Here is a 20,089-nt window from a genome sequence, read left to right on the forward strand (position 1 = left end):
ACCACTTGCTGAGATGTAAGTTGTATTTATTATAGGAGAAACCACTAAGAACTTAATGTCTACAAATCTACTTTTCCTTGCCTCACTTGGAAGTTTTAGATAGGAGCGGTGGGGGAAATGGATCTAGTAGCAGCTACTGGATAGGGATAAAAACAAGTCTTAATGTACATGCTTTCTCTTGCCAGCCAGAAATTGTATTCTCCACAAACAAATATGTATGTAGTATTACCCATATGTCAGGTGCTATATTAATCTTTCATTGCTGTCACAATATACCTGACAGGAACAACTTTATGGAGGATGGATTTATTTAGTCGCAGTCCATCATGGCAGGGAGTATATAGCAGAGCAGAAGTAGATCCCATCAGGGCATCCAGGAAGGAGAGAAAGAATGAGACCAGGGAATAGGTATAACCTTCAGATGCCTAACCCCAGTGACCTGCTTTCTCCTGCTCACCCTATTTACATGGTGTGCACCACCTGAGCCCATGTGAGACATTTTGTATTCAAACCATAACCTTCCACCCTGGCCCCTAAAGACTCATGCAATCTCAAAATGCAGAACACATTTAGTCCATCTTCTAAGAATCCTCAGAATCTTAATTGCTCTGATTGTTTCACGCAGCTTGTTGTGTCCAAGTCCAAAGTCTCTTCTGATATTCAGGGCAAACTCTTAGCTGTGAACCTTGTATAAATAAATAAATAAATAAGTAAGTAAGTAAGTAAGTAAATAAGTAAGTAAGTAAGTAAGTAAATAAGGAAGGGAAGGAAGGAAGGAAGATTAAAAAATGAAAGTGACAACAGGTAAACATTTCCATTCCAAGTGAGAGTAACACGAGAATAGCAAGAATCCAGCAAACCAAAATGTGACAGAAATCCATTGAGACAAACATTAAATCCTATAGATCCATGCCTGTGTCCAAGACACATGGTGTCATTCTGTTACAGGCTTTGGAAGACCCACCTTTGTGTCTTCTTGAACTATCTCCACTTGTTTTTTGACTTTCCTTGGCTTGTCAAACATTCCACATTGATAGCACTCCAACATCTTGGAGTCTTCATTGTATCTTCATCTTAACCTTCCACTTTACTTACCACCTGCCCAGGGCCTGTTGTGGTCTTGACCCTTCCACACATTGCCTTGCTTTCCAGCCTTTCTTTGAAAAATCTCAAGGGAAGCTTCCATGACTAAAAGCTCTTTCAATCTACATGCCTGCAAAAACATTATCACATAAACAGTGCTACAGTCTGCTGCCAGTCTAGGCGGTAGAATAGCAAGCCCCTTTGGGTCCTAGTTGCAGTGGTTTATAAATGGTCAGATAGTTGAGCATGATAAAGTTAATCCTGGGAAACACTTTATTTAGTGCACTGTGCTAATAGGGTATTCCAGTGAATCATTCTTTTCAAAAGAAAATTTTTTACTTACATATTTTGTGTTTGTTTTTGAAGAACTGACAATGGAACCTTGAGCCTCTACATGGTAAGACCTCTACTGCTGAGCTATATCCAAAGCTTCTCTTTTTTTATTTATTATTTTTGATGCAGGATCTCACTAAGTTGTCCAAGCACACCTTAATAGAATCTTACTGTCTCACAGCCCTAGGTAACTGGAATTAGAGGCCTGTGTTACAGGACATGATGTTGGAAATTTTTAATCCTAGCACTCAGGAGACTGAAACTCGTAGATCTGTGTAAGTTTTAGGCCAGCCTAGTCTACATAGAGGTCTGTGCCACTGGATCCAGCCAGAAGTTATTTTTTAAATAAGTTTACAAGTTCACCCTCTTTTAACTGCAGCAGGAAAGGTCTGATCAACCCTTCAGACAGTTCCCTGTAATCCAGACACAGAGCACTTTGCTTGGCTTTTAATCAGTGGCTCTCAGCCTGAAGGTTGCAACCCCCTAGAGGGTTGAAAGATTCTTTCACAGGGGTGGTACGTCAGATAATTCTGCATATCAGATATTTACATTATAATTCATAGCAGAATCAAGATTACTGTTATGAAGTAGCAATGAAAATAATTTCATGTTTGGAGGTCACCCCCACCGGGGAGCTGTATTAAAGGGTTACAGCATTAGGAGGGTTAAGAACACTGCTTTAAATGCTCCTGGTCTTTTTAGAAGCATGCCTTCCTTAGGCCCAGCTTTACATAGGCTTCACTGGTGAAACTAAGTTAAAGATTCAACTCTTGCTCTTTGTTCCCAATTCTTGGCTAACCATAGCTAAAGCAGCTAGTAATAATAACATTCCTATAAACGTGGCTAAAGCAGCTAGGAACAGCATTGCCTCACAGCCTGATATCTTAACAGGATTGAAATTTCCTCTGCCTAAATTATTTTTAAATTTAGCCTCCAGCAGTGTCTTAGGATGTGAACAAAAAATGTTCTTTGTTAGAGGGTATGGTATCACAGACAACCTCTAATCCAGTACCCCATCTGAAAAGTCTCGGCTATAGTCCTGTCTGTCCACATTTGTGTTGGCTTTCTCCTCCACAGAGTTCCAACTGAAATAGACCACCAAGCTGTAGTTAGGGCATCCTAGGACTTCTGTGTCTCATATTCCCAAGGCCTTGCAGTTTCCTCTCACCAACCAGTTCCAAAGCTAATAATCACTGGGAAGATTTAATTACAGCAGTTGACCCGACTTGTCCCGTACCAGCTTTCTGGGTTAGTTTCCCATCACTGCCCCCACAGAACCAACATGGCTAACTTAAGATCCTGATTTTGCCCTGTAGAGCTTTTATCCTCAGGATAACACACAATGGTTCACACATACGAGAAGTTTCTAAAACTGGCTAACTTCAAGGTAATTGTCATCATTATTTTTATTGTTTACAATAATAGATGTGAAGTGGCAGGAAGTAGAACTTCTCAAGATATCTTTTATTTTCCCATTTCATCTATAAGTGAATAATGTTTTTGTTAAAAAGCTTACCATAAAATGGTACTTTGGGGAAGCAAAAGTAAAATCAAGAAAGCATTCTTATTAAATGACATCTGTTTATGATCACATTTATAATTTCATTCCCATTTAGGTATTACCTTAAAAATAACATGGAAACAGAAACATTATGTTCTGATGAAGATGCCCAGGAACTACTTAAGGAAAGCCAACTGTCCATACTACAGCTCAGCACCATTGAGGTTGCCACCCAGCTTTCAATGAGGGACTTTGATTTGTTCCGTAATATTGAGCCTACTGAATACATTGATGATCTTTTTAAATTAGATTCTAAGACAGGAAATACTCACTTGAAACAATTTGAGGACATTGTAAACCAAGAGACATTCTGGGTTGCCTCAGAGATTTTAAGTGAATCTAATCAGCTCAAAAGAATGAAGATTATTAAACATTTTATTAAAATTGCCCTTCATTGCCGAGAATGCAAGAACTTCAATTCCATGTTTGCAATAATAAGGTAAGTTTGTACAGTTTTCTGTGTAATGATTTTTCTCGTATATGTCTAGAAACAGAAAAGTTTAGAAAACTTTTGAGTTAGCATTTTATCTACATGACAGCTCACAGCTATCTGTAACTTCAGTTCTTGGGGGGATCTGATGCCATCTTCTGGCCTCTGTAGGCATCAGGCATGCATGTGGTACACATAATACATGGAGACAAACACTCATACACAATAAAATGTGCTGCTAGAACCCCATACATATCTTGGGTCTGTTTCTGCACTCTGCCACAGCAGTTTATAGTTGCTAGAGCTGTAAAGAGGTATTGAGTTCTCTTAGGCCTAGTCAAGCTCTTTGTTCTCTCCTTGTCCTTTGTTACTGACGTGTGTGATACAAGTTTCACAGTGAATTTGTCTAGGTCTTCTAAAAAGTCTTACGAATATTTTCATTGAGATTACACAGAATACATAGATTAATTTAGCATTAGCTCCTTTACCCTAAAACACTGCAGCCCTGCTTTTTCTTTTCTCTGTGATGTTCATATAAGTCTTGAACATTTATTTTAATGTTCAGTATGTCTTATTACTGAATGACATCCTTCTATTGTTCTGACCATTTGTTGCTTCCACTGAGTAATCTGCTGTTTATATGTATCAGTTTCATATATTGGCATAGTACAACATTGTTTTTCCTGTAGTTTTGAGTTAATATTTTGGGGACTTGAGTTATATAATCTCATTTTCTTATTTCTTTCAAATAATGATAAAGAAGTAGTTTCATCCCATTTACCAGTGGCTGACTGTTTTGCTTTTCTGACCTTCAGGTTGAACCCCAGTTTCTGTGTCTTGAGTTTTTATTAACTGTACTACACATATAGATGTTGCACTCCTTCTCTCCACTCCTTCTGAATGAGGGGTCCCCTATGGATGCTCATATGAGAGAGAAGCTGGGCACAGTTCCTAGCTAACAGGATTAGCCCTGTAAGTTAATTTACCCTTATCTTTTTTAGTGAGTGGAGATTGGCAGCCTTAGGGCTATGTTACACCCACAGTTTCTCTCTGCTGTCCTTTTGAACAGCCAGCTTCCTTTTAGAATTTTTCTTTCGAGTCACTGATTTATTTCCTCTGACACTGAAGAGATCAACCCTGCCTGATGCCACCACACAGGCATCTGTGCTCTTGTTCCAAGTCAGGACTTGTTTTTTTTCCCTTGTAACTTTGGAGCACTACTGTTTCAGCCTTCCTTCCCTCTTTAGCTACAAATGTCATTTTTTTGGTGCCTTTGCTTACTCCTGCTTGACCTTGGCTAATTTTTGGCAGACATTCTAGTTTAGGACTTGGGCCCTCTCTGAATATCAACAGAGGTGAAATTACATTTCTGTTTTACCCTTCTTCTAGTAGTGGGGAGGTGATTACTTAGAAACAATGTGGATCAAACATTTTAACTCCTACCTTAAAATTAGAAGATAGAAAACATTTTTTATATAGTGTTGTAGGTAAAGATTAGATGCCCAAGAAGCAAAGAGCTTAACTGTAGGTGTGTTGAGATGTGTTAGATACACAGTATCTGTTATAGCGTGCAGCATGGAAGCAAAGGAATGGAGAAAGACTGCTTGATGGACATGAGTTATATTTTCAAGCTACAGTTCTTCTCTGTTTCAGAATATTAAAATGGGTCCTAGCCGGGCGGTGGTGGTGCACACCTTTAATCCTAGCACTCAGGAGGCAGAGGCAGGCGGATCTCTGAGTTTGAGGCCAGCCTGGTCTACAAGAGCTAGTTCCAGGACAGGCACCAAAACTACAGAGAAACCCTGTCTTGATTTAAAAAAAAAAATTGGTCCTGCTTTTTTTTTCCCACTATAGATCTTGGTTGTATAGTTTATTGACCTAAACCTAACCTTTCCTCTGAATCTGTTCTGAATGTTTTTATTCTCATCTTTGACAGTGGCTTGAACCTGGCACCCGTAGCACGACTCAGAGGCACTTGGGAAAAGTTACCAAGCAAATATGAGAAACATCTCCAAGATCTACAAGACCTTTTTGATCCATCTAGAAACATGGCAAAATATAGAAATATTCTTAGTAGTCAAAGCATGCAGCCTCCAATTATTCCACTCTTTCCTGTTGTCAAGAAAGATATGACATTTCTTCATGAAGGTATTTGAAAGTCATTTGAAAATTAACATGTTTAGCTTTAGCTGCAGCATTATGATCCATTACCCATTTCATTGTAATCATCCCATGCTATTAAATCTTCATATAGTTAAATGCAGCAAATTGATGACATCCAAAGCCATATTGTTGACAGTCACAGTTTGAAGTGTTTACAGTAAGAGTTCAAATATAAACTTGACACTAAGGTGAAATAATTTACTAACACTCACTATCCTGTGGTATGTTTGTTCAGTTCAAGTGCCTGGTCGTTCTTTCGCTACCTCCTGAGCACTAAGATTTAAGGCATGTGCCAGCCACATCTAAGCTTTGTATTTGCTTTATGTTTAGTAGTTAGTTTTCCTCCCAATATTTTTATTTTTTTAAAATTCAAATCACGCATAAACAAACTGTCCAGAATAAATTAACAACTAGTAAAATTTACAACATAATCAATTTTATAAGGAAAAATTAAGCATTGCCAATATCCTAGAAGCTTGCTCCTGCCCAATCCCAGCCATTCACCTCTTCCGCTCCATAGAGGTGACGACTATCCTGTGCCTTGTGTAGTTTCAACTGTTCTTGGACTTTTGACAAGCAGATTTGGAAAATGTTTGCTTTCTTGCAGTTAGATTTGATTTCTGTCTTCTTTTGGTCAGCATTGGATTAGGGAGATTCTGCATTGTTTTCCAAAAACTGCTTACCATTGCATTGCCCGGGTTCTATGCTGTGATTCATTCTTCTCATTGGTGACTGTTGGGTAGTTTCTCTTATCGACCTGCTGTGAAGAATACTGTTGTTGTCCATTCTCTGTTCATACTCTTCAGGAAAGTGTATTCTATTTATTTATTAAGTATACAGTGGTCTGCTTGCATATGTCTCTGCAGGCCAGAAGAGGGCAGGCAGCATATTTCATTACAGATGGTTGTGATCCACCATGTGGTGGCTGGGAATTGAACTCCAGCCCCGGAAAGTGTATTCTTAATGACTATACAATATAGTCAGTAGAATCTGTGAGTTCACCCATTAAAAAAAAAAATGTGGTGGTAGTGTCAAATGAAATTCGTTCGCCGGGCGGTAGTGGCACACGCCTTTAATCCCAGCACTCGGGGGGCAGAGGCAGGCGGATCTCTGTGAGTTCGAGACCAGCCTGCTCTACAAGAGCTAGTTCCAGGACAGGCTCCAAAACCACAGAGAAACCCTGTCTCGAAAAACCAAAAAAAAAAGCCGGGCGTGGTGGCTCACGCCTTTAATCCCAGCACTCGGGAGGCAGAGGCAGGCGGATCTCTGTGAGTTCGAGACCAGCCTGGTCTACAAGAGCTAGTTCCAGGACAGGCTCCAAAACCACAGAGAAACCTTGTCTCGAAAAACTAAAAAAAAAAAAAAAAACCAAAAAAAAAAAAAAAAAGAAATTCGTTTCTGGCATTGGGGGTGTTCTCACACTTCTCGTCCTTATGATTATCTGTTAAATTCATTCTCTTCATTTCTGTGTCTTACAGTAAATTAAGTACTTGGCTCTTGACATGGTTATAATTTCTATGATTACAAATGGACTGAACATCCTCTGTGTGCAGTAACCCTCTTGTCAATTACCTATTTGAAATCCTTGCTCATTTTTTATTAGGTTTCCTTTTTTGTTTACTATTCCTACAGACATTCTCTTCTACATCCTGGGTGTAAAAATAACTTACTCTTCGACTCTTTTATGGTTTTTTTTTTTGATAAGTTCCTTTTGATCTTTTGCCAGTACAGTTTATTTACAATCTAGCTACATTAACTTTTCTGTGGTAATGGTATTTTTCCTACTCTGTCCCTTTGGTAACCTTATACTGTTTTACTATTCTCTTAGTGTTTCACTAGAGGATATAGCATGTAAGTTTGCCTGCAAATTTATTTTATTTTATTTTTATTTTTTTTCCCATGATATTTATTGAGCTCTACATTTTTCTCTGCTCCCCTCCCCCTTCAGTCCTCCCCCAAGGTCCCCATGCTCCCAGTTTACTCAGGAGATTTTGTCTTTTTCTACTTTCCACTTCCCATGTGGATTAGATCTATGTGAGTCTCTCTTAGTGTCCTCATTGTTGTCTAAGCTCTCTGGGATTGTGGTTTGTAGGCTGGCTTTCTTTGCTTTATGTTTAAAAGCCACCTATGAGTGAGTACATGTGATAATTGTCTTTCTGTGTCTGGGTTACCTCACTGCAAATAATGTTTTCTAGCTTCATCCATTTTCCTGCAAAATTCAAGCTGTTGTTTTTTTTTTTTTTTTCTGCTGTGTGGTACTCCATTGTGTAAATGTACCACATTTTTTTAGCCATTCTTTGATCAGGGGCATTTAGGTTGTTTCCAGATTCTTGCTATGACAAACACAGCTGCTATGAACATAGTTGAGCACATGTCCTTGTGGCACGATTGAGCATCCTTTGAATATATACCCAAAAGTGGTATTATTGGGTCTTGAGGAAGGTTGTTTCCTAATTTTCTGAGAAATCGCCACACTGACGTCCAAAGGGATTGTACCAGCTTGCATTCCCACCAGCAATGCAGAAGTGTTCCCTTTTCCCCACAACCCCTCCAGCATACGTTGTCATTAGTATTTTTGATCTTGGCCATTCTTACAGGTGTAAAATGGAAGGAATCTCAGAGTTGTTTTGATTTGCATTTCTCTGATGACTAAGGATATTGAACATTTCCTTAAGTGTCTTTGAGACATTTTAGATTCCTCTGTTGAGAGTTCTCTGTTTAGGTCTGTACTCCATTTTTTATTGGATTATGTGATCTTTTGGTGTCCAATTTCTTGAGTTCTTTGTATATTTTGGAGATCAGACCTCTGTCTGATGTGGGGCTGGTGAAGATCTTTTCCCATTCTGTAGGACTTGCCAGTTTCATTAGTGTTATTTTATCTCAGGCTGTGTGAAGAACTTAGACTACTTAAGTTTCCTTAACTCAGCCCCCAGTTTTTAAACAGCCATTATGCTGTCAATCCTGAGTAATTCACTGCTGGTTACTAAAATCTGTGTTTAATCTCATGTGTGTCTATTTCACTCTCTGCTTTTATTCCATCCTAAATTTCTATACGCATCTGGGTAGCTGGTGTAGTTTGTGGTTTCGAGGGCTGTGCTGTTTAGTTGCTTAGAAATTCGATTTTGTGTAGCTCATAAGACACCAGAATTCCCTTAAAAGTAATGGAGATCTCAATTTTTGTTCATCTAAACAACCAAGACTTCAGTTTCATAAATGCAGTTTGATTGGCAGCTGCTTTTCTTCATCATTTTGAGGTAGAATCCATTGTCTTTTGGCTCCCATTGTCACTATTGAGACATTAGCCTTAGTTTTTCTGTTTTGCTAGGTTTTACTAGGTGTGGGATTTGTAATTTTGTGTCATTGTAATTCTGATTTACATTTACAGGTCATATTGAAATAGTTTGATATTTTCCTTTGTTTTTAGACCATTCTGTATAGTTGGGTCTTCAAGTTTTTTATTTGTCCTTTGCTGACTTCAGTTTTGGGACTAGTTTTATTTTGTCTGATTTGACCCCTGCGTCTTTGTAATCTTACATCTTACAGCATGCTGGGTATTGTCATTCTTGTCAGGCTTTCTCTTCAGCTGTGTCTAATCAGTTAAACCTGTTGCTTAATTCCTAATCTAGTTCATTGTTTTTCAGTTTTACTATTTCATAGTCTCTGTTAAATTAGCAGTCTTGGTTTTGTATCTTTGAACATTTTAAAGCTGCTGTATGGTGACTCTGTAGTCTGGGTCCTCTGGGGGTCTCTTTCTGGTATCTTCTTTTACTTTTTGTTATGCTCATTTTTCTCTTATCTACCTTGGTTTGGGTTTTTTTATGAAATAGTGAAAAAAGTAAAAAAATAATCTGAAATTTATGACTGATATTTTATTCCAAAAAGGATTACACTTTGCTTATTTAAGCCTATTAGTAATCCCACATGATTTTACTCATTTTCAGATTTCTAGGCTTTATTCCAGTCTATATTTGAGTCATCCTTAGTCCCAAAATAAAGTCAGAATCCCAGAGCAAAGCACTAAGATTTAATTGGGTATAAGTTGTTTTTATTCTTCTTACCTCAAAACACAAAAGGGCTTTATTCAGTTCCCTGTCCCCTGTCTGCCTTTGCTAATTGTCCTCAGCAGGAAGGGCATCAAAGTTGTCTACTCTTCCTGCTTGAGTCTCATCATCATCATCATCATCATCATCACATTACTTTACATAACATGATCCCCACAGGCTTCTGACATGCTCTCAAAACACTGCTTTAGCTTACGTGTGGTTTGATGTTTTGTTTCCCACTGGTATTGTGTCCCTGAACCATTCATTCCTGTGACGGTGTACAGATGCCACTGACAGGGCATAAGAGATGAGACTCTAGACCCATATTGCTCCCAGAGTTGCTTCAGGGCCTTCTGCATTAGAAAACAATTGCACTGACAGTAATAGTCAGATGAAGTTAAATGCTACTGTGGTCAGGTAACTGACCTTTGAACATTGAGTTTTTTGCCTTATGGTTTGGGCTAGGTAGGCCAATAAATGAACTCTGTCTGGTCTCTTTCCTAATCTTTTTCAGGAAAAGTTGACAGTTTTCAAAGTCGTAAATTAAAATAATTAACAAGCATGCATTTTCACACTAATGATTAAAATCACAGTGATAAATTCAGATTCTGAGAGAGGAAAAGTGAATACCAGGCCAGAAAGCACCCCATCAGGAAGCTACTTTTGTTTTAGCTAATTTTTGCCATTTGAAAAAGAAATCTAGTATTATTCAATCCCCCACCATTTGTTCTTTTGGGAATATTTGCTACTTCTTAAATAGTTATTTGTTTGAAAATTTTTAAGAATTACGAATAAAAAAATCCAGACTGGCTTAATTATTAGTAAATAAGAAGGCCCAGCAGGGCCTTTGTCACCCGGCTCACCTAAGTTTTCAGATGCTATACCTTCTTCCAAAAGAGCAAACAATACAGAATGGGATTGTGTGTGCCTGTGAGACAATGAACTGGTTTAGCAGCTGTGGACAGTCAGTCACTTTCTGTATTCAGAGTCATTTTCCAGAGAAAACACAGCTCTTCTCAGAAGCTCATTCCCTGGGATCAGGGCTGAGTTGTCTATGAATTTATCTTTTTTTTTATGGCAAATTGTTAAAGCTTATTTGTACTCAGGAGTAATAACTGGACTTCTGCTACTTGGAGATATAATTGTAATTATGAAAATTATTTGTATTTCATAGGAAATGACTCCAAAGTCGATGGCTTAGTAAACTTTGAGAAGCTAAGAATGATTGCCAAGGAAATTCGTCATATTGTTCGAATGACTTCTGCTAACATGGACCCTGCCATGATGTTCCGACAGAGGTATGCCATGGAAATCATGTTACAGTGGCATCAAGGGTGGTGCGGTAATGTCTGTCCTTTATTGTGCACTGTGCTAAGTGTTATACACACATCCTTCTCCAGTAATCATATGGTAATCCTAACAGGTAAGCAATATTCAACTTCCCTTTACATCTGAAGAAATTGAAATTCAGGTAGTTTTGTTTTATATGTATACATGTTTTGCCAGCTTGTATGTCTGTGTATCACATGCATGCAATGCTTGCAGAGTCCCGAAGAGGGTATTGGCCTCTCTGGAACTAGAGTAGCAGATGATTGTAAGTCATCATATAGGTGCTGGGAATTGAACCCAGGTCCTCTGCAAGAGCAGTCAGTACTCTTAGCTGATCAACCATCTCTAGCCCCTCAAGCAGTTTTTATGCCACTTGCTAAGCCCATTTCTCAATTACTTTTCTGACTATACAAGTAGTTCTATATAGTTGTGCCAACAAGCACGAAAAAGCAGCATTAGAAGAATGCTAATATCCCCAAAGTCATCTGAGTGCAAATGATTTCATCTGTTTTCTAACCTAAGTAAGCAAAGAATTATTCTGTTTCTATTTTAAAGTCCTGTCTCATCTAATTGGTGCTTCAGTTTCTACAACATTTCTTTTCTAAAAGTTACAGTTAGCAAAACTTTTCCCAAAAAGTACTCATTTAGCCATGCCTTATCTTGATTAATAATGAGAGTTTCATTTTTATTTTGGTTTCATCTGAGAATACTTTTGAACTCAGTTTGTAGCTGAGGCTGGTCTAGAACTCATGATCTTGCCTCTGCCTTCCAATTGCTGGTTGTACACCACCACAAAATGAGAATGCTTTTTTAACTTGACTTTTTTTTATGTAGTATAAAGGCTACTACAGATTTATGTATAGAGTTTAAAGAAAGTTAAGCTGTTCCTAGTAAATTTTATAATCTTGATCATGTAAGTAGGCATTACAGTTTAAATTTTTTTTATTAAAATTTCCTTTTATACCTCTCCATGTAGGGCATTAAAAATAAAATAAATTAGGGCTGGAGAGATGGCTCAGTGGTTAAGAGCATTGCCTGCTCTTCCAAAAGTCCTGAGTTCAATTCCCAGCAACCACATGGTGGCTCACAACCATCTGTAAAGAGGTCTGGTGCCCTCTTCTGGCCTGCAGACATGCACACTGACAGAATATTGTATACATAATAAATAAATATTAAAAATAAATAAATTAATTAAATACACACAATTGCTTGATTGTTAAAATACAGGTATTCTGCTAAGAAAATAAAAATACTTGATACTTTTTAATCAGTGTATGTTATACTGAGTTTTTATTGGGAGAGATACTGGTTTTGTTTCATTTATATCATTGTTAGCAGTCATTTTTTTTCTAAGTGGATGATCTCATTTGCTCTAGTTTAGAGATTCTCATAGCAGGGATGGAGTGCCAAAATCTCCTCTTCCCATCTCTTTTCTTTCTCCTGGTAATGTTGTGAGATTTCACTTCTCCAAAATCTGGAAGCAAAAAACATTAAGAACCAGGGATCAAAGCACACCTTAGAAGAGGCTTGTTGTCTGTTCTTGTTTTTGTTGAATGTCCTGGTACAGTGACCTTTCCACTGTCTCTTGTCTTGATACGAACCTCCATTTACTTATGTATGTTTCCATTCTGGTACCTGAAGACATAATAAATTTGTCTCCTTGCCAAATTAGTTGAGAGTATACTAAAGTGCATGCTCCACTTCAGAATTAACAGAGGAGGACCAAGAAAGAGCGAGCTCAGGAAAGTGATTGCAATGAAAACTTGAGGACTTGAGTTCAATATCCAACACCATGTATAAAAGACAGGCATGGTTGCTGTGCTTGTAATCCATCACAGGGAGGAAGAAAGACACAGGTGGATCCCTGGCTTGGGCCTCACTGGCCAGCCAGTATTGCCTAATTGGCTACCTACAGGCCAATAAAGAGAATCCTGTCTCAAAAACTACAGGTCAATGACACTTGAGGGGCAGCATCATAGACTTACCACTTCCTTACACATGCATACATGTGCTCATGCCTACAATCACTCAAACACACAGTTATAAAGAAAATGACTGAAGAATATTAACAAGCCTAGATGTTTACTTGAAAATAGCCTAGGTTGAATAGAAAGTATATGAGGAAATAAATATATTTAGAGTGGACTGAATTATTTAGTTCAGTTTTGTCAACCAGTACTTAAGTGTCATAATTGGAATCTCTTTATGTTCCCAGACTGGCCTGGAATTCCCCCCAAGTCATAGGAGAATAGGTACACACCACAGCCCCTAGTTTGTTGTCTTCTTATTTTCACTTTTAAGTTGTTTTTGCTGGCCAAGTGTTCTTATAAAGTACTTGCCAGAGAAATCTTTTTACTTAAAAATTGATTTATATATCTATAGGTTCCTTGTAATTTCATTGTCAAGTAGCTCCAAAAATATGTAGAAACTCTGTTTTTACACTGAGCATTCTGACTTCTGGTAGAATGCAGAAGACCACTACCTACATTGCAAACAGAGTAGAAAATTTGCAATGAACAGATTACATCCCCTACCAACTTATGGGTAGATTCGGCATTAAAAATGCTGTCGATCAAAAGCATATTTTAAAGTACATGCTATAGAGGGGTTTGGCCATCAGAACCCTTTATGTCCTTCCCATTCCTTCATTTCATTAAAGCCATTTTTTACTGTTAAGCTATAATTTTTTTCCTGGTAAATTTTTCTGTTCTATTCTGTCTGCATAAATTCTCTGACTCTCAACTGTTGTCTTTTTTTCTGTGCTTTCCTATTCAAACACATGCTTCAATGTTTGTGGCTCTTGCTTACAGGAAGAAGAGGTGGCGGAGTCTGGGGTAAGTGGGGAAATGAACAACTGGAATGAAGGTTGTGCAACTCTTAACATGTGCTGCATCCTTTTCATTAATGCACGCAAATCCGTTAGCATGCGTTCTATTAACTCCGTCAGCCTACATCCTGACAAATGCCTTTTGCTAACAAGGTGGAAGTAGTGATGGAACTAGCATTTTGTTGGTTGTGTTTTTGTTTTGTTTTTCCATTATTGGTATTTTATAATCCCTTTTTAAATTTAAATTTAACAGATTCACGAGATGTAGATGATGATAGTGGATATTTGCTGTATATGTCCCCTGTGCTCTACTTTGCTAAGCAAATAACTTTTAAAAGTCTCCTATTACCCTATGAACAGGTCTGGGATTCCTGGGGGATCCCAGGATGGGGAAGGTAACTTGCTCAGTCTTAGCCACCCATTAATGGTGTGTCCAAATCTAGACAGTCTGCTTCAAATGTTAGCAACACTTTCTCTAGTTTCAATGCCATATTTTGTGAAACTAAACATACAAGTTAATCTGCAAAAGGTCTGTCTATAAGGGTTGCATTTTCCATTAGTTTTGCATAGAGTCAACTTTATTCACTCTGTATCATAAAAGTGAATACATTTTTAACCCTTCAAGAGATCTACTGAATGCCTAAACTTGAAGTATAGATTGAAATTTACTTTAAACTTGTACATTTATTTTAAAAGATCCCTTTGTCTCCCTAAAGCTTGTCAGCTGCCCAGCCTTTTGTGGTATAAAGTAGGTTCTGGTCTCTTAATTCTACATTGCTAGCCATCTAGTTTAGAGCCACAGACAGTTAAAGATCTTATACATCATTTCCCTAAAGCATTCATTTTAAATGAAAGAATGAGCACTATAGATGTGTGGAATTGCAGAAATAGAACATACGTAGAATCTTAATGTTTAAAACTAATGAGCTGTGAGGTTTAGATATTTACCTTACATGTAAGAATTTTTTGAGCCATGTCTTTGAGTCTTATTTGTGGTCTTGTTTTTCATTTGGTGAACTTGACTTTCCTCCTCTGGTGTGTTTCTTGTGCATTTTCTTCTACGTCATACATTTGTGTCTTGCTCTTCCCTGGTTCTTCTTACTGAAAGTAGAAACTGATAGCCTGGCATTACAACTAAAGCAGGGCATCTTAAGACCTAGTGAGTGAGCTAAGTAGTTACTGTGGGCTTCGGGTTGTATAGTGTTTGGGGCTTGCAGACAGCAGGTGTTTTCATTTCACTTCAGTATTTGTTGCTTTGGAAGTCGTTCAGTAGAAACTTTATTGTCTTATATCATTCTCATGCATTAGAATTTTGTGTCCTAGGTTTGTTTACAAACTGGCTTTTTTATTTTGGATAACAACTAAGATAAAATTATTAAACACTTGCATCCAAATTTGCTCCTAAATGCTAAGACTTTGTTTCACTGTGAGTTTGGTTCCTGGAACCCACACAGAGGTAGGAGAGAACCAGTTCCACACAGCTATCCTGTGACCTCCGTAGATGCACTGTAGCACATCGACACAGTAATAATGGCACCACATGCTGAGATGCTATCTTGTATGCCAAGAAAAGCCGGTGCAATACCTCATTAGTCTATGCTCATTGAAATGCTTCGCATTTGTCTAGACTTAACTTTTACATTTTCCTCACATGACACCCTGTGTATACATAAAAGGGAAGATATAAGGAAAGTGAATTTGTTTAGATGTTTCTAAAACTTTATATTCAGAATTTGAATTTTCCAGATCACTTTTAGAGCATTGGTGGCCCACCCCTTGCCCCAGACCAGTATCTTGGTCATCCATCACTTGAGGATAAACAAGCCATAAAAGAAGACAAAGCTGACCCTATGGTTATCTCAACTTGCTTAGCACATGGAGCCTCTCTCCCTTTGACATTGTTAGAGATTTACTAAAATTTTCAGGTTTCACATTCTTTAATCAAGTGTTTCTTAAAGGTTAAAGGATAATTCATTGGTTAATGAGATTTTTTTCCTCCAGACCATTCTGCAAGTTTTGCAAACTTTACAGTATGTCACTCACAGCCATATCATCTTTCCTGCCTGACCAGCATCACCTAAAAGTTGCCATCAATATACCAAGCAGTGGTAGCACAGCAGAGGCAGGTACAGGCTTATCTCAGAGTTCAAGGACAGCCAGGGCTACACAAAAGAAATCCCGTCTCGAAACAAACAAAAAAGTTGCCATCAAATATAAGGCATAACTGTATCAATTTCCTTCCTCTTTTTTTTAAGAGTTATTTTGTCTTGTTTTTATTTTAGTTATATAAAGCTATAGTTATATAAATTTATAGTAAGTTTCTTTATGATATTTTCAAACGTGTACTTGGCCTCCCTTCTCATCCTCCCCTGGGAACCCTGCTTCAAAGGTCTTAAAAATGTGACAGAAAAAAAATGCCATTAACAGTTTCTCAACTCTGTCTTATGTGGCTTACAATGAAAACATTAAGATTCAGTGTCTAAGTCAGGTATGTGAACATTGAAGAACAAATTGTGTGTTTATGGTCTGTGTTTTAGAGCATCTTATGTAAATAATGCTAATATTGAAAATAGAGATACTCTTACCTTCCAATTAAAGACCTTTTGAGTCAGGCAAGCCTGGAATCCTGAGTGATAACCTGGGATCCACATAGGTAGGAGGAGAGAACCACTCCTCAAACATTGACAGACTTGCTGTGGCATGTACCCACCTGCACACATACAGTAATAAATAAACAATCCTCTACAAGCATTTAATTTGCTAGCCTGTTAGAAAGGGTCAGCTACATTGCAGTGCTCCCTTTCATTGGTTCTGGATGTGCATTGTATAAGCAGGCTTGACGAAAACAGTAGAGCTGGATAAAGCTGTAGCTTATTTGAATAGTACTTATTTCTAAGATCCAGTCTGCAGTTCTGTCATATTCAGAGGTATTGCAATCATAGAATCTTAGCTCCTACTTCTAGAATTCAAGTTGTATCTGGCCACATCATATTTGCAGACACAGAAACAATTTTTTTTTTTACTGCGTTTCTAATTTCTGACTATACTAGATTGAAATGTTATCTTGGTTCTCTTTAATTTTTGGTCACAATATGCTTGGTTACTGTTAAAATTGATCACCACACTTGAAGTGACCCTATCACAGAATGGTGCTTTTACAGGATATAACTAGCAGCACAGGTAACAAAGCTGCTCTGTTTGCCCTTGCTGAAGGACTAATGACAAATTTATCCTGTCTTAGACTCTTACCATATCTTAGAGTGAATGGTCTAAATGGACCAGAGGAAAGCTTTTCTTGGCACAGTTCTACCGTGGGTTGCATAGGCACACACAGATGTAATGAAATATGTTGCTTAGGGAGAAACTGGTATCTTACTCTTTTGAATCCCGTGTTGTGCCAGATCTTGTTCTAATTGAGAACATTGCCGTCTGTGCCAGATTACTTCGCATTATTAATGCTCTTCATCTTTTAACTCATCTACATCAGCATGCAATAGTATTAACAGAAAAAAATATTTGAATCTTTGTTTTTTTCATGCTAAACTCTCATCTTTATAGGCTTTCATTGCAGTTTCTGTCTTTTTACAGGTCATTGAGTCAAGGCAGCACAAATTCAAACATGCTAGATGTTCAGGGAGGTGCTCACAAGAAAAGAGCACGCCGCAGCTCACTGCTGAATGCCAAGAAGCTATATGAAGATGCCCAAATGGCAAGGAAAGTGAAACAGTATCTTTCTAGTCTGGACATAGATACAGATGAGGAGAAGTTCCAGATGATGTCACTGCAGTGGGAGCCTGCATATGGTACCTGTGAGTATTTTCTTTTTTATCACATGGGTGAGCACAACAAAGCAGAAATTTTGTTCTCCAGAGTTGGTGTTGATTTCATTTGCAAGGATGACTGCTGTCTCCAGCTACATGGTCTGTTCATGACATGCTGAGTCCTAGCCCTCACAGAACTCTGTAGGAGGGGAAGAGATGAATAGCTCTTCTTTTAAAGGCTTTACAAATCCTCTTTAAAAAGTTGGAGCATTAATAAAGTTTTCAAATGGGGAGGGGCTGCACAAGTCACTGGAGAGCTAACTCAGCTATTAAGAGCACTTGCTGCTCTCACAGGACCTGAGTTCAGTTTCCTGTACCCACATGGTGTCTCACACTATCTGTAACACCGGTTACAGAAGATCTAATGCCCTCTTCTGGACTCCATGGGCACTACAGATACATGGTGCACAGGCATACATGCTGGCAAAACACCCATACACATAAAAGCAGAAATGTCCTTTTTTTTTTTTTTAATTAGAACATTATAGAAAAAACTCTGTTTAAGAACATTGTTGCCCTTATCTCTAAATGAAATGTGACTTCTGTACCAGGTGAAAATCAATTACCAAATAGAAAGCTTAGAGTTTTGAGTCAAATACTAGCAGTGATGCCTTATCAGTAAGATACAAGAGGAAGTAGACACATCCTGACACTGTGGAAAAGATTGTCTCCTCACTACTGCTACCTCACAGTCTGTCTGTCCACTACTGCTCTGCTCAGTAAGTATTGCATCGCCAAGCATCACCCTGACCTTTGTGTGGAGGCTTCAGAACACATCTTTGGGTTAAGAAAATCGTGAGTTACAGGAGCTGAAGGGGCGGGTAAATGTTAAACTCATAAAAAGCACAATAGAATTACAAGTTTTCTGTTGACAGAAGGGAATGGTACTCTCCATGGATTGACCCAAAAAAAATTGATAACTGTGTTGATATTTCCATTGTAATATGAATGGAAAAGAGAAAGTGAACATAGAAGCATATAGTGATTTCACGATGAATTTAAAATACTGGGTAAAGAGTCATTCAGTACATCCCATATTAGCAAGAGCTGGACATGATAGTGTGTTAATTCACTGGACAACAATAAGAGCACTACCACAAATTTTTAGCCCAATTTGAAGGAAGCTTTATTAAATACTGATTAGGACAATGGACACTGGCCAGGTCCATACCCAGAATTCCCAGAGAATGGCTACAAATTATGTTAGTCAGGTGCTTATAAAGGCAAAGCTCACAAAACTAGATACTTCCTGCCTTTGTCCAGTGGAGGTTGGGGACAAGCATACATCCTATGTGCTTACTGCCTACAATCTTCCCACCTATGAGTGATGAGCACACCCTGAGCACTGGGGCAACCAACCTTGTTTACAGAAGTGAAGACACATAGCTTATCATCTTATATGAACAGCCCCCAGCATTCCAGAAAGTTAACTTCCCTTGGGCAAGTAGAGTTTATATATTAGAGGCATTTTTGTCTTCTAGCTCTCTTAAGCACTGTAATTAAAACTTAAAACATAACTTTAGCCCTCACAGGTGCACTCCAGTGATTAACAGTACTTGGGAGACTAAGACAGAAGGATAGTATGTTCAGGGCCAGCCTGGGCTACATAGCTTGTCTTTTTTTTTTTGGTTTTTTTTTTTTTTTTTTTTTGGTTTTTCGAGACAGGGTTTCTCTGTGGTTTGGGGGCCTGTCCTGGAACTAGCTCTTGTAGACCAGGCTGGTCTCGAACTCACAGAGATCTGCCTGCCTCTGCCTTCCAAGTGCTGGGATTAAAGGCGTGCGCCACCACCGCCCGGCTTACATAGCTTGTCTTGAGGGGGTTGGATTAAACTATTATCCAAAAAATATATTCAAGACAGGCACGCTCCTAATCCCAGCATTCAGTAGGTAGAGACAAGCAGATTTCTGTGAGTTCAAGGCCAGTCTGGTCTACAGAGTGAATTCTAGACTGCCATGGCTACATAGAGAAACCCTGTCTCAAAAAAAAAAAAAAAAAGAAAGAAGGAAAGGAAAGGAAAAAAAAAAACAAACAATATATTGAATTCTTCCACTGGAGAAATTTGGTGGAATGTTTGTACTGACACTAATGGATGTAAGCAGAGGTTGAGTTTCATTTATTACCATTGGGCAAGGTTTTCTTCATTCTCACCTGTTTTCATGAATGGGAAAATGCATAGCAATAGTATCCTATGCCATCACTCAAAAGGCAGAGGCAGGCAGATTCTGAGAGTTCCGGGCCAGCCAGGAATACACAGTAAGACTCTCTGTCTTCTTAAAAAAATAAAAATGTGAAACTTTGGCTAAGGTTAAAGAACATGTTTTATGTCTTCTGATTCTTTATCAAGCCTATAAAATTGAAGAAAGAAATAATAAACAGTGGAAATTGAGAGCCTTCTATATGGTAGCAGCATCTTTACTAAGTACTCTGTAGACATTATCCTTAGTGTGCTAGTACACACTTGAGTCCCAGCTACTGAGAAGACAGGAGGATCAGTCAGT

General features: G+C 38.2%; 1 protein-coding gene across 10 annotated transcripts in view; it reads left to right on the plus strand.

The window, feature by feature from the left end:
* Rapgef6 (Rap guanine nucleotide exchange factor 6) overlaps window positions 1–20,089 on the plus strand; it is a 173,516-nt gene that overhangs the window by 133,300 nt on the left and 20,127 nt on the right. For 7 of the 10 annotated variants that reach the window (XM_057773683.1, XM_057773689.1, XM_057773684.1 and 4 more), the window contains 5 exons: window positions 3,033–3,416; window positions 5,344–5,555; window positions 10,788–10,911; window positions 13,753–13,776; window positions 17,358–17,578. In XM_057773683.1, coding sequence (XP_057629666.1) covers window positions 3,033–3,416; window positions 5,344–5,555; window positions 10,788–10,911; window positions 13,753–13,776; window positions 17,358–17,578 — 965 coding nt within the window. The remainder of the gene's footprint in view (window positions 1–3,032; window positions 3,417–5,343; window positions 5,556–10,787; window positions 10,912–13,752; window positions 13,777–17,357; window positions 17,579–20,089) is intronic. The other 3 variants (XM_057773685.1, XM_057773686.1, XM_057773694.1) reach the window with 1 other exon arrangement.

This window comes from Chionomys nivalis, chromosome 7 (genome assembly GCF_950005125.1).
Source record: "Chionomys nivalis chromosome 7, mChiNiv1.1, whole genome shotgun sequence".
Lineage (NCBI taxonomy): Eukaryota > Metazoa > Chordata > Mammalia > Rodentia > Cricetidae > Chionomys > Chionomys nivalis.